The 14,802-nt window shown below is 47.0% G+C and overlaps 1 protein-coding gene across 2 annotated transcripts in view; it reads left to right on the top strand.

Annotated features, from left to right (window-relative positions):
- The first annotated feature begins 14,435 nt into the window (after positions 1-14,435).
- The window catches only part of znf608 (zinc finger protein 608), a 102,907-nt gene continuing 102,540 nt past the window's right edge, over positions 14,436-14,802 (top strand). The window contains exon 1 of one of the 2 annotated variants that reach the window (XM_038804988.1): positions 14,436-14,674. Coding sequence is in view for 1 of the 2 variants with exons in the window: in XM_038804991.1 (XP_038660919.1) it covers positions 14,624-14,674 (51 nt within the window). In the remaining variant the exon portion in view is untranslated. The remainder of the gene's footprint in view (positions 14,675-14,802) is intronic. The other variant, XM_038804991.1, reaches the window with a different exon arrangement.

The following is a 14,802-nucleotide window of genomic DNA, read 5'->3' as shown; positions in this document are numbered from 1 at the left end:
GCCCCTCTCCGCCACACACAGTAATCAGTCCCTCTCCCCCACACACTGAAATCAGTCCCTCTCTGCTCACACACTGTAATTAGCCCCTCTCCCAACACACTGCATTCAGCCCCTCTCACCACACACAGTAACTGCCCCTCTCCCCCCTGCAGTAACCCACCCCTCCCCCACACACTGCAATAAGCCTCTCCCCCACACACTGTATACGGCCCCTCGCCCACACACAGTAATCAGTCCCTCCCCACACACAGTAATCAGCCCCTCCCCCACACACTGTAATCTGCCCCTCCCCCACACACTATAATCCACCCCTCCCCACACACTGTAATCAGCCCCTCCCCCACACACTGTTCGCAGTCCCTCTCCCCCACACACTGAAATCAGTCCCTCTCCCCCACACACTGTAATCAGCCCCTCTCCGAACACACTATGGGTGCAATTCTCCCCCTCCCCCCCACGTTGGGCGAGTCCTGCCACGCCGCCCCGGCACCCGCACGCGATTCTCCCACCCCTCCCCACCCCCACCCCCCAAACCGGTGCCCCGAGATTTACGGCTGGCCGCTCGGAGAATCGCTGCTCGCTGTTTGTAACAGGTGAGCGGCGATTCTCTGGCCCGGATGGGCCGAGCGTCCTTCCCAATACGACGGGTTCCCGCTGGCGCCGACCGCACCTGGTCGCTGCCGGTGCAAACATCGCGGGAACGCTGGGGGGGGGGGGGGCTGTGGGGGGGTTGATCGAGCACTGGGGGGGCACTCAAAAGGGGTCTGGCCTGCGATCGGTGCCCACCGATCGGAGGCCCGGCCTCTCTGAAGGACGCACTCCTTTCCTCCGCCGCCCCGCAAGATCACTCCGACATTTCTTGCGAGGTGCCCGCGAGGAGGACGGCAACCGCGCACGCCATTGGTGATGTCATTTACGCGGCGCCGCTCCTAGCTCCCGGGGTTGGGAGAATAGGGGACGAGGTGCGGCCTCCGACGCCGGAGTGAAACACTCCGGTTTTCACTCCGGCATCGGCCCTTAGTCTCCCGTTGGGAGAATATTCGGCCTCTCTCCCCCTTCCATTAACCTTCCCTCCCCCACACACTGTAAATGGCCCCTCCCCCACACACAGTAATTAGCCCCTCTCTGCCCAGAAACTGTAGTCAGTCTCTCTCCCCACACACTGTAATTAGCCCCTCTCCCAACACATTGGAATCTACCCCTCCCTCAGTCCCTCTCCACACACACACTGTGATCAATCCCTCTCTGCCCACACATTAATCAGCCCCTCCCCACACTGTAATCAGCCCCTCCCCCACACTGTAATCAGCCCCTCCCCCACACAGTAATCACCCCTCCCCCACACAGTAATCAGCACCTCTCCCTGCACACTGTAATCAGCCCCTCCCCCTCCACACAGTAATCAGCCCCTCTCCCAACACACAGTAATCGGTTCCTCCCCCACATACAGTAATCATCCACTCTCCCCATACATAAATTTAAGCCCCTCCCTCACACACTGTAATCAGCCCCTCCCCCACACACTGTAATCAGCCCCTCCCCCATAAGCAGTAATTAACCCCCCCAAACGCAGTAATCAGCCCCTCCCCTACACACACTAATCAGCCCCTCCCCCACACACTGTAATCAGCCCCTCCCCCACACACAGTAATCAGCCCCTCCCCCACACACTGTAATCAGCCCCTCCCCCACACACAGTAATCAGCCCCTCCCCCACACACAGTAATCAGCCCCTCCCCCAAACACAGTAATCAGCCCCTGCCCTACACACAAGAATCAGCCCCTCCCCCACACACTGTAATCAGCCCCTCCCGCACACACTGTAATCAGCCTCTCCCCCGCACACTGTAATCAGCCTCTCCCCTGCACTGTAATCAGCCCCTCCCCCACATACTGTAATCAGCCCCTCCCCCACACACTGTAATCAGCCTCTCCCCGCACCTTAATCAGCCCCCCCCACACACTGTAATCAGCCCCTCCCCCACACACAGTAATCAGCCCTTCTCCCCACACACAATAATCAGTGCCTCCCCCCTACCCCCACACATACACACAGTAATCAGCTCCTCCTCCCATTAATTGTCTGTTGTGGATGTAGAGGCCAATTTGTGACTGGCTGTCCCATCCATAGCTGGCACAGGTGAATGGCAATGGGCAGAGGTCGGCTGATATTTTTTTCCTTCTGGTGAGCCCTCTTTCCGCCATCTGGTCACTTATTATGCTCTCTGTTTTTTCCATGCCCTTCCTGACTGCTTGTCAGCAAGTACTGTGGTCAACAGTGAGGATTTAGAATTCCGATGCAGCAACTCCAATCCCAGTCAACTTGAAGTAACATCCTAATTTCGTAGACTTGGGTGACCTGTTGGGTCTTGTGCTGAGAGCAAGCTTGCCAAAGTGCACATCTTTGTGGATGCAGCCATCATCCGTTCAGTGCACATAACCCAGTCAACAGGATTGCTACCGGCTCAAGAGGGCAAACATACTTGGCCTCTCCGTACGCTGGTGTACTTCATATTTGGCATTCTATTCTGCCAGGAGATGCCCGATATTCATCTGAGGTAGTGGAGATGGAATCTGTTCAGCCACTTTTCTTGGGTTGCATAAGTAGTCCATGCCTTGCTGCGGCAAAAGATGTTGCTGAGAACACAAACCTGACAGCTGAGGACTTTGCAATTCTAGTGCTGATTTCAGCATCAAGGGACAGGTTGCTGGTGATTGCTGATCCAAGATATGAGAGCTGCCACTGACCTCCAGATGAAGAAGAAATTCATCCCTTAACTTAAAAGAAACATTGAATAGTTGCAAAAGGGTGTGCGTTTCTGACTCACTTGGAGCAAGGGCATATCAGGACACTCATTGCAGCATTAAAGATACTGTTGAAAAATATCAAGCACAAGATTTAGCACTCGGGCAGCACGGTAGTGCAGTGGTTAGCATTCCTGCCTCACGGCGCTGAGGTCCCAGGTTCGATCCCGGCTTTGGGCCACTGTCCGTGTGGAGTTTGCACATTCTCCCCGTGTTTGTGTGGGTTTCGCCCCCACAACCCAAAGATGTGCAGGGTAGGTGGATTGGCCATGCTAAATTGCCCCTTAATTGGAAAATGAATTGGATACTCTAAATTTATTTTAAAAAAAAGATTTAGCACTCAGGGAATGTATTCCAAAAGAGCCTGGGAGAACATGGCATGGCAATGCCGTGCCATTGCCTGGCTCCATAGGGGGAAAAAATTGCAGACTTGACAAGATAAGACATGTTTGAGGTCATATGCATAGATGGTCAAATGTTTTCATGACACCAAGGACGCAATCTGGTGCAACAAAGTCCTGTGACAAGTGCGTTTAGCCAGGTATTTCCTGGCACGGAGCCTCAGTTGGGATCTCATGACCCCTCTGATGCAATCCCCAAACCACCTACAAGTAGGTCCTCGCCTCCCCACACCCCATCACACATGGACAGGGCATCCCCAGGCCCAAAATCCGGCACAGGCAAAATGCCAGCCTGGCACCTGGCAGTGCCAGCTGGCACTGAGGTGGTAGTGCCAGGGCCAAGGTTCCCAGGTGGCACCACAGTGCCAGGGGCCCGCCACCCCAAGTGCTGTTCTGTCTCGGCAACCATTTTTGGGAACCAGCACTGAGGGGGAGGGGTTAGATCCCAGGGCCTCAGTAGATCAGACGAGTGCATATTAGGGTGACATTAGCTGCGTCGCTCCAATATACAGATTTGCCAGTTAGTGATCCCACCCACAATGGGTGGGATTCAGATTGTAAAGTCTTGCAAGATCGGATTAGATCTCACAAGGCGTGGCGAGCCTGGTAGATCCTGGAAGAGGGATTTCCTTGCATCTACCGGTCACGCCACCTTTCGGGCACAACTTTAAAAAAAATAAATTTAGTGTATCCAATTCATTTTTTCCAATGAAGGGGCAATTTAGTGTGGACAATCCACCTATCCTGCACATCTTTTGGGCTGTGGGGCAAAACCCACACAAACACGGGGAGAATGTGCAAACTCCACTCCAGAGCCGGGATGGAACCTGGGACCTTGGCGCCGTGAGACAACTGAGCTAACCATTTGTGGCGCAACATGGCCGGTAGTTCACGCCCAAAGTCTTTCCTCAGTTCAGATGCTTTCAATCGTGCCCTTTCTGCTACATAGCACATAGTGTCTAAAAGTAGTGGCTGCAGAGATGATGGATACGATGGTATCTTCCAGAGTTTACTCAAGATTCTGGATGTGGGCATCGCTGGCTGGGCCAGTATTTATTGTCCATCCCTGATTGCCTTCCAACTGAGTGCCTTCTTAAGCCATTTCAGAGGATATTAAGAGTCGATCATATTGCTGAGGATCTGGAGTCACAAAAAGGTCAGACCAGGTAACAATGGCAGATTTCCCTCCCTAAAGGGCATTAGTGCTCCTGATACTTCTAGTATTTCAGTATTACTTCTCTCTTTGACGTTGAAAATGGCATAGAAAGGAAAAGAGCAGATTTGTATGTAGGAGGGTCTTGCAACCTCAAGATGTTTGATGTACTACACTCGACCTAATTGTCTCAGAGTGCATAGAGTGGGGATAGGTCAAACTGATGGCTTGTTATAAGGTGAGAGTGAATTCCACTTTCTCATATTTTGCTTCTCCTTCTACTCATTCACTCATTGCCTCCCCACACATAAACATCCAAGCACTGCACCATATTATGCTATAGTCTCTCTTGATTCTCTTCCTGTGCCCCAAGGTGCATGAGGCAGACGAAGCACATACCTACATCTGCTTCCGAAGCCTATTTTCTCCAGGAACAGGTTGCTAGCCTGCAGCCAGTAGCTATAGATTGAGGGGCACGACATCAAACGTAGCTGACCAGGAGTATCTCACATTCTTACCGGCTGCCATCGGAATATTGGAAAGATTTGTCGGGTTAATAATCAACCTGTTTGGCTGTGCTATAAATGCACCTTCCATGGCCATCAGGTCCTGGAGGGGTACTCAAACGTGGAGTTTATGGCTCAGAGGCAAGGACGCTCTACCACTGTGCCACAAAATCTCCCATTATTCTACATTTCTGTGTAAATAATATTCAGAAGTTGTGATGCATATCCAGCAATAACTGGTAGCCTGCTGGAATTATGTTCTCTTATTTTGACACACTTTTGGGCCACAGAGAGTCATACCGGAGGCAAGGCCCTGCCTCTCCCCATGGGAAGACCTTACACTGCACACAGAACCCCCCGCCCCTCCCTTACCCCCTTCACTATCCACTTACTTTTATTTCCAAAAACTTTACAGAACATAATTATTTTTTTCCAATTAAGGGGCAATTTTAGTGTGGCCAATCCACCTACCCTGCACATCTTTTGGGTTGTGGAGGGCAAACCCACGCAGACACGGGGAGAATATGCAAACTCCATATGGACAGTGACCCAGGGCCGGGATCAAACCTAGGGCCTCGGAGCTGTGGGGCAACAGTGCTAACCATGCTGCCCCATCACCCCACTTATATATCTCCTCTGGAGTATCCATCACTGTTCACCATCCTGGCCGGCTGTAGTCCCAGCAGAGGACACTGGTCCCAGTCACATTCTGAGTCTGAAGAGATGATAGTTTCTGATTGGCTAGCAGCTCTTAGGCGGTATAACTCTCATCTAGAAGGCTCCTAGGAGCTCCAAAGGGAGGCAGGTTTAGGCCTGATTAAGATTTGAATCCATCGAGTCTCCTGGAAAAGGCCTCGATGGGGTTGCCATTGACTCTCTGGCCAGTGGACAAGGCCACCACCATGGCCATTAAATTCAGCCCATCATTTGTATTGTACAGCTTAGAAAAAGTGCTTCAGGTCAAAGGAGTAGTGATTTTCAAATACTGTTCTGACAGTCAACATCTAAGCAATATTTTTACCTTACTGCTAATATAAGTGGTTCTTGCTAGGTTGGGACAGTTCTATTTACTGTTTATATTGGTATTAGAAAGTGAGATTGGTGAGCGTTACTGTTGCTCCACATATTTTAGACAATATGATCATCAGAAACCCTAATACTCTGCAATTCCACCACACAAATTTTTTTGTGGAATTTAGCACACACTGCAGATATTTTCCCCAGCTTTATTTTCTTTCCCAATTCAGTTTCCAATTGTAATTGTATTTGAACCAATAACTGGCCTATTAATACATGGCATTTTAAATCCAAATGCGACATCAATCTTCTTATCCTGACTGATGTGCAGCTGCTTAATCCCCATGCATTTTACATCTTGTACAATTCCCGTGCGTGGCATTTTCTATCTTAAAGTTGCTAAATAAAACAACAAGTATTTACATTACATTTACATTTATTTTAATGTGATAAAACATCCCTAAGCACTTTAAAGGAGCAGTATAGAACAAAATCCGGCACCAAGCTACATCAGGCAATATTAAGGTAGATGGCCAAAAGCTTGGTCAAAGAAGAAAGTTTAAGGAGTTTCTTAAAGAAGGAAAGAGAGGCGGAGAGGTGTTTGGAGGGAGGTTCCAGAGCTTATGGCCTAGATAGATGAAGGAACGGCCACCAATGGTGGAGTGCTTAAAATCAGGGACGCTCAAGAAGTCAGAATTAGAGAAGCACTCTTAGAGAAGCATTAGATAAGGGTGTAGGCTGGAAGGGGTTAAAGGAATTCGAAATAATGGCGAGAATTTCAAAATCAAGGCACAGCTTAACCAGGAATCAATGTAGATCAACAAACACATGGGGGGGGGGGGGGGTGAGTAAACAGGGTTTGGTGTGAGTAAAGATGTGGGAAACAGAGTTTTGGATGACCTCATGTTTACGGAGGGTTGAGTGTGAGAGGCCTGCCAGGAGTGTGTTAGAATTGTCAAGTCTTAACATAGCAACTGATGGATGACGGTTTCATGAGCTAAAGCAGGGACAGAGTTGGGTATGTTATCGAGGAGGAAATAAGGATTCTTCATGATGGTGGGTCCAGTTTAGTTCAGTTGGCTGGACGGCTGGGTTTGTGATGCAGAGCGTGACTAACAGTGCAGGTGCAATTTCCATATTAACTGAGATTATACATGAAGGGCTGCCTTCTCAACCTTGCCCCTTACCTGAGGTGATCCTCAGGTTAAATTACCACCAGTCAGCTCTCCCCTCCAAGAGGAAAAAAGCCAATGGCCATCAGGGACTATGGCAATTTTACTTTACTTTACAAACATGTGATCAGAAACTCATTGTGGGGCCAAATATGGCATAAAGTTGAAAACATAAAAATGCAAATGTGCAGAGTATGGAAAGAATGGAATGACCAAACTCCATAGTTTTTGGCTCCGCAAGTAGATTGACAGAAACTCAAAGGAATATTTTAATATGGGGCTGACTGGGGTTAAATGGACAAAAAAATGGCTCTAATCTGCCAACCTCCAGCTTTTATTCAGGCAGGGCAAGAGACAGGCAATCAACCTGCTCCCAGGAAGTGACATTTAATTATGTAAATGTGGCTGGTAACCTTGGATTGAACCCCTTTGCAGTTTTTAAAAAACTTTCTTTCAATTAAGGGGCAATTTTGCCTGGCCAACCCACCTAACCTGAACATCTTTGGGTTGTGGGGGCGAAACCCAAGCAGCCATGGGGAGAATGCGCAAACTCCCCACAGACAGTGACCCAGAGCCGGGATCCAAACCTGGGTCCTCAGCGCCGCAGTCCCAGTTCTAACCACTGTGCCGCATGCCGTCCCCGCTTTGCAGTTTGAACTGTGGCTGGTTGGGATTCCCAGGCCTTTTGGAAACCCAACAGCTAAAGCAACGCAAAGACAGCATGGAGAAGCTTCCTCCAGACCCCCCAAGTCCCACAACCATTAAACCCCTCCTCACACAAATCAGACTGACCTTGGGTCTAGGATCAGTCTCCCTGTCAGCCGAGGACCTGAAACACTTCCTGGGGTGAGGATGTGGAATGCCCACTCTCCAGGGTCACGGATCCGACCTTGGGGAGATCAGGAAATGGACACTTGTGGAGGGGGCTGCTCAGGAACTTGCCCTGCCTGGGATTGGGCTTCCCTTCCCTTGGGCTGGGGACCATCCGCGTATTGGACTGCCAGTAAAGTCGTCATAGTCCCAGATGACCACAGGCTGCTTTTCCCTTGAATTGTACCCCTGTCCACCTCTCCTTGCTCATCACCAGGTCAGGCATTGGATCTATCTGGACCTGCTGCCTGCTCTCCAGTGCCCCCCCACTTGACCTTGTGGTGGGGGATAGGGCTTGTAAGTGATGTTTGGCACAGGTTAAACGTCCAGGGTTGTAGGGCAGCACGGTGGCGCAGTGGTTATCATTGCTGTCCCACGGCGCCGAGGTCCCAGGTTCGAACCCGGCTCTGGGTCACTGTCCATGTGGAGTTTGCACATTCTCCCCGTGTTTGCATGCATCCACAACCCAAAATGTGCAGGGTAGGTGGATTGGCCACGCTGAAACTGCCCCTTAATTGGAAAAAATGAACTGGGTACTCCCCACACCCACCCCCTGCCGTTCTCCTGGCACTCTGCCCTCCGCGCCGTACCCCTGGCCCCAGCACCCATCCCTGCTGGCAGGCACCCATCCGTGTACCAGTGGCTGCCCTCCCCATGCTGGAGTTCCCTCCACGGTCCCCTCTTGTAAGGGCTACTGCAAGCATCCCATTTGGGTGGGCTGCCTGATGCCCCGCAGGCAGGTGGCACCCAGTTGTGGGGGGGAAGGATTGGTGGAGTGAGGGGGCACCCATATGGCCGGTGTCACTGTGCACAACCACAGGCCATTGTGGGCGGTCAGTGGGATGTGCAGCAAGGTGGCTGTCTTCCAGACTAAGGCAGTGGCGGTCCGTGCCTGGACATCTCGGTCCCGTGGGGTCACCCCAATTCTACGGCCCATCCCCTGGTTAGCCTCCGTCACCCCCGCTATTCTCCATCGGTCTGGGCAGATCCTCACCCAGGCAGCCATGTCAGCGGCAGGACCGGCCGCCTACGGTCACGCCTCTGGGAACATGCCCTACCTCCTCTCTCTTCCGCAGCAGCCACGGCGCCTGTTTCCCGATTTTTAAACTCACAAGTGAACCTCACCCTGGATAATTCCTCCAAGCGGAGGAGAAGTATCGCGAGCACCTCGAAGAATACTGGGCCAGGCCCGTTGATGACATGCCAATGGCGTTTACTGTATGTGCGGAGTACAATGCATTTATACCGCTGTCGAGGCAGTGGAACCTAGCATTCTGTTGGGTGCCTGGTGCCTGCCACGATTTTTGGCTCACGTGCGATTCTCCGCCCAATCATGTTTCACGATTCCAGTGTCGCTTGACGGAGAATCCCACCCCAAATTTGTGGGATTAAGGTCCTATGGGGAAAAAGCTTGGTTACTCTTATGTTGATTTCTTGTGGGTACAACTCTACAATACAAGCTGGTCACAATTCAAGACAAATTGACATTGAAATGGAAATCTTACCCAGCAAAATCATAAAGTATGAGAGATAGGGAAAATCAAGAAATATGCAAGGGTAAAGTAGAAGATGATTTTCAATAATTAGTTCAAAGCATTATTAGGAAAAAGTAAAGTCAGCTTTATTCTGAAATCACTTGCATTAGAGTATAACTGGGTTTGTTTCTTTGGGAAGAAAAAAAATTGAAATCGAAAGTTTAGATAAGAAAATAATATCTGCTTTATTGAGCCAGGTGGCATGTCATTGAGTTCAGACAGCACGTGTGGGACAAATGCATTTTCAATTTAATATGTGGTTAGAGTTGTACAGGTGCAGGATTCAAATCGGATTTGCAGTGCATTGCTTCAAATCAAACTGCACCAGAGCCTGTAATAGCAGCCTTAAGATGTGCAAGATCTTCCTCAAAACTGAATTTTCAATAAGCCTATTACCACGTATTCCAGTATCCATTGTAAGCCAAAAAAGAAACGAATATAAAATAAAACATTCTTTAATGAACTTAAAAAACACACTCATCAATTAAAGAACTGAAAATGCATCAAAAACATCAAAGGGAAGTAATATTTCACTTATATTTTCTAAATTATTACATTATTCTAGAATGATGCATTTAAAGGTGATATGAAAAATAGCATTCTTGAAAATAGACACGTTATATTTTTATTCCGAGGTTCGGGTGTAATTAAAATACCTCTGGTAATGTTAGTCAACAGTAGTTTATGAGCACTGAGTGGCATTTTTGTTTCAATTACATTGAACCAATTGACAAAGCTGGCAAGAAATTAATTGTTTCCCAAGGTGCGTTCAATTGAATGTTGCTGGGGACATTAGATAACTGACTCACCCCTCTGGTGCATAAATCTGGTTGTTGAACTTGATCCAGTACATTAACTTAGAAATTCAACCATAGGAAGAAGAAAAGGACAGATGTGCAATTCAATATTTGGGAATGAATCAGAAAACATTTGGGCCTGAAGCCAGTTTATGTTAGTTTGGACACTTTGGTTCAGAGGCTAAAACCCCAGAGTAACTTTGCTAGTACAGTGAATTCAACCTCATAGGAGGGGGCCAGGATCTCAGAGTTTGTTTCTGTAGGTGTTGTGGTCTCACTCAAATCCATAAGACAGTCAAATGGGAGCTGATAACGTGATGTACAACAGAGAAGATTAGAAACCAAATTCTTTGCACAGTGGGTGGTTCAAATGTGGAATAGTCTGGCACATACTATTGTGGAAATAATATTCACAAATTAAGCTGCTTGGGAAAAAAGTAATATTAAATGAAGTGGGGAATGAACAAATCAGAATTGAGATGAGTAAAATATTGGTGTGGATTTGATGAATGGAATGACTCTATGATTCTACTATTTTCAATATTGAAATATACTTTTATATCATATATCATATATGTACATACAGCTACGGAAGTAAAACCTCAATGGTGGCGCAGTAGCACAGTGGTTAGCACTGTTGCTTCACAGCGACATGGTCCCAGATTCGATTCCCGACTTGGGTCACTGTCTGTGCGGAGTCTGCACGTTCTCCCCGTGTCTGCGTGGGTTTCCTTTGGGCATTCCGGTTTCCTCCCACAGTCCCGAAAGACGTGCTGTTAGGTAATTTGGACATTCTGAATTCTCCCCCAGTGTACCCAAACAGGCGCTGGAGTGTGACGACTATGGGATTGTCACAGTAACTTTATTGCAGTGTTAATGTAACCCTACTTGTGACAATAATAAAGATGATTATTATTAAGAAAAATTTGTGATGCATAAATTATCCTGCGAAGACATGAAGGTCAAAGGGGAAATGACTATCTTTCAAGAATTAATACAATTAAGACTGTTAAAAAATTTAAAAATCAGTTATGTTTCTAGTACTGTACTCTGTTGTAGAAAATCAAACACATATAGGGTGGCACGGTGGTTAGCACTGCTGTCTCACGGTGCTGAGGATCCTGCTTCGATCTCGGCCCTGGGTCACTGTCTGTATGGAATTTGCACATTCTCCTTGTGTCTGCGTGAGTTTCACCCCCACAACCCAAAGATGGGCAAGTTAGATGGATTGGCCATGCTAAATTGCTCCGTAATTGGAAAAAAATAATTGGGTGTTCTAAATTTAAATAAAATTAAACATATAGAAATAATATTTGAAAATTGTTGTATTGGCTGATAGGCAAATGTTGGGTATTGAACTTGAAGATCAGCCATAATGAATGGCGGAGCATGCTTGATTTGCCGAATTGCCTCCTCCTGCTTCTATTTTCTATGTTAATATATCACATAAACTGCATCTGTTTTTATTTTAGGAAGAAAATTAAACTGTGCATAAGAATGTTACAAATTCTGGTTTGTTGTTTATTTCTGTATTACAAAGCAGGTCAACGAAAGGGATTTATGTCTAATTAAACCTTTCCCTCCCGTTGTTTTTGGCTGTTTAGAATCGGATAGAAAAGCAAGATTTACTACGTGTTATAACGTGCCTCCTCAGCATCCTCACGATGTACATCAATAGGTCGCTATTCATTGGCGAGGGAAATATTAAACTTTAATTTTTAAAAATCATTTTCAAAAGGATTTTGTCGTAGCAAGCAGGATACACAAATGAATCAGTGCAAACATAAATGATTCATTAATAAAAGACTGCAATGGCCCAGTGTTAAAACATGTTTTGGATGTGGCTTTCCAGACGCCAGTGAGGAGGTTATTGTGAGAGCTTTGGTGCTTCCCATCCCCCACACAGTCGCCTTTGTAGAAACACTCAGTGGAAGGATGAGGAAATGATCGCTGCTTAATGCATTGCCACGGGCTCAAAATAAAACACGCTCAACATGTCCAAACAGAAACATTGTTATCAACCACACACACACAACGAAAAGAAGCTATTGCGAAACGGCGACTACGACCTCTGCAGAATGTGTTTATAGTACAATGTGAGTGAAGCTTGAAGGTTGCACTTCGGCTAAACTAGCGTTCGGCTGCAAACATTGCGGGGTGATCGCTTCGAATGCATCATATTTTAACATGCTGCCCCCATAGAGAGAGGGGAACATTGATTGTCGGGCATTCGGATTGAGCAGCTTTTTTATTGCATGTTCTGTACTCAAGCAAACGTTTGCTCTGCAAATATTGTCTCTGATGTGTTACGAGTGGGGGAGGACGCACTCAGGGCAAGGGCAAATAGCAAAGAGGAATAAATACACAAGCCGTCGTCAGAGAAACACCATTCGCCATATGCTTCACTTGGCACACGTACATGCACCGAGCACACCTATTGTTACACTGCAGAGTAGCGCACAGCACAGACTGTACAGGACTTGAGCACCTAGAATGGTTTACAAACCAGGATAATACCAGATTTGATTCCCACTTTGGCTGAATTCAGCCAGATTGGCCTTTATGCCGTTGGAGCAAAAGCACCTAGGCGTGGTATTGAAAGGGGACGGCGGTTAACTTGGATGTGCCCGATGGCAGAAACAAAGAGGGGATTTTGTTTTAAAAACGAGAGCTTCACATGCATCAATGAGCGTATTCACAACAGACACGCATGTAGAAACAGAGCAAACGTATCCAAGTCACATTGCAGAGGCAAACGCACATAAACTTTGCACGTTACCCACCACAGAGATACAAGACACAACTCAAGCCACATACAGACCTGCGCCAAGTCAATATACTCAATAATAAAATGCATATACAGAACAGACAGATACAAAAGCTGCATAAACAACTCGCAGCTCATATATTATTCAGAGATATGTCATTCGTTGGACATATACAACTGCGCAAGGGGCACGTGCAGACACATCAATCTAAACAGGTATGCTGTCTGTATACCTTGGACACATGATCGATACTGGCACACAAGAACAGATGAGCTATTATGAAGAGACGGGGGAAACTTCATTTTAGGAAGTGCTATAAATTGTTTCTAACTTTTTGTTCTCGACACTATAGAATCTCCATCTCACTTGATCTGAGGTGATAAAACAAGAGAATCTGTGTACCTTAAACATGGCAATGTTTTAACCTTAGTTTTAATTCAATGTCACCCGATCTTCAAGGGTTGGCTAAAAGGACACAGATCAAAGACACTGCCCTCTTGCCTTCTTCCAACTAATGGAACAATTAAAATACATTGAAAGAGTAAAAATTATTGTGTATTTAGTTTAGGGAAAACACATGCATATAGAGGGGAATTATACCTTTACAGAGTAAAGTGAACCTTTCCGGCTGTCATATATTCAAAAATGTTCTGGATAACGACACATTTTCGAAATGTGTCTTGTTATTTACATGGAACGGTGCCCCCTTTTCATTTTAATGTTCATTGTTTAAAATTATAATCATCTTCAGTAAAATTGTGTACGGTGTGGTTTTGGTTGCAGTGCTAAACAAAAGGGCTGTTAATCTAAATATTGTCTGCAATCTGCATTTTCTGGATGAACAAGAAAGTAAGTTATGGGTAAGGGACAGGTTGCCTCAACTGTAAGTAGGCGCGATATAAGTTATGTGGACGGTGGAGACACTTTTTACAAACCCAAGTCCCATGAACGTTCTTGATGAGGGCTGAAGAAAATCTAAATGTATGCTTCACGTCGTAAAATGTCCTGGATGAATAGAAAACCAGTGTAATCATTTATTTTAAGCATTGGGTGCTGCGAGCTAAATACTTGGAACTGGTTGGGTTAGCTGGGTGCTTGGATCAGGCTGTGACGAGACAAGGGGTGAAAGTAGCTGATTTTGCTGGCTCGGCTCGCTAAACGCTCCACTGCTGGGAGTTGAACGCTCCAGTGCTGGCTCTGCTGGAAGCTCCTTTGACACACAGGGACTGACTTGACTCTTGGGCTGGAAGCTCAGCTCCTCTCTCTCACACACATACACAACACACACATATGGGAAAACGCGCAGCCAATGGTTGGGCTGAGTTTCATAAAAGCTGCGCTCTGAGTGGCTGCAGGGCGAATGGCTGTGAAACAAAGGAGAGGAGCCGGGTCTGGAGCACAGAGAAACAGAGAGAGAGAGAGAGAGAAATGTGCACCCAGCAAAACACACACATACTGAAGACAAGCCAATCCAACCAGCAAAACACATCGACACTGTGAACAAGCTAATGCACCCAGCAAAACACACTGACACACAGGCAGAGAGGTAAAGGACAGGTAGTGCCGCTTGCACATTTGATTTAAAACAAAGCAAAAAAAATGCATTTCATATCACACGAAGACCAGGGCAAAACCGAGCCAGTACTGATCGTAAGTATATTGTGCAATAATGAGTGTAAAGTTTTATCAATCACACCAGAGATCGTAACTTTTGACATGAGAAGTGAGCGCTTTGCAGAGTTCCTTTTTTTAAACTTTACTCCCCGTCCTGAGTTTGG

Source organism: Scyliorhinus canicula, chromosome 8, assembly GCF_902713615.1.
Source record: "Scyliorhinus canicula chromosome 8, sScyCan1.1, whole genome shotgun sequence".
Classification (NCBI taxonomy): Eukaryota; Metazoa; Chordata; class Chondrichthyes; order Carcharhiniformes; family Scyliorhinidae; genus Scyliorhinus; species Scyliorhinus canicula.
This window is presented reverse-complemented; position numbering and strand designations above follow the sequence as displayed.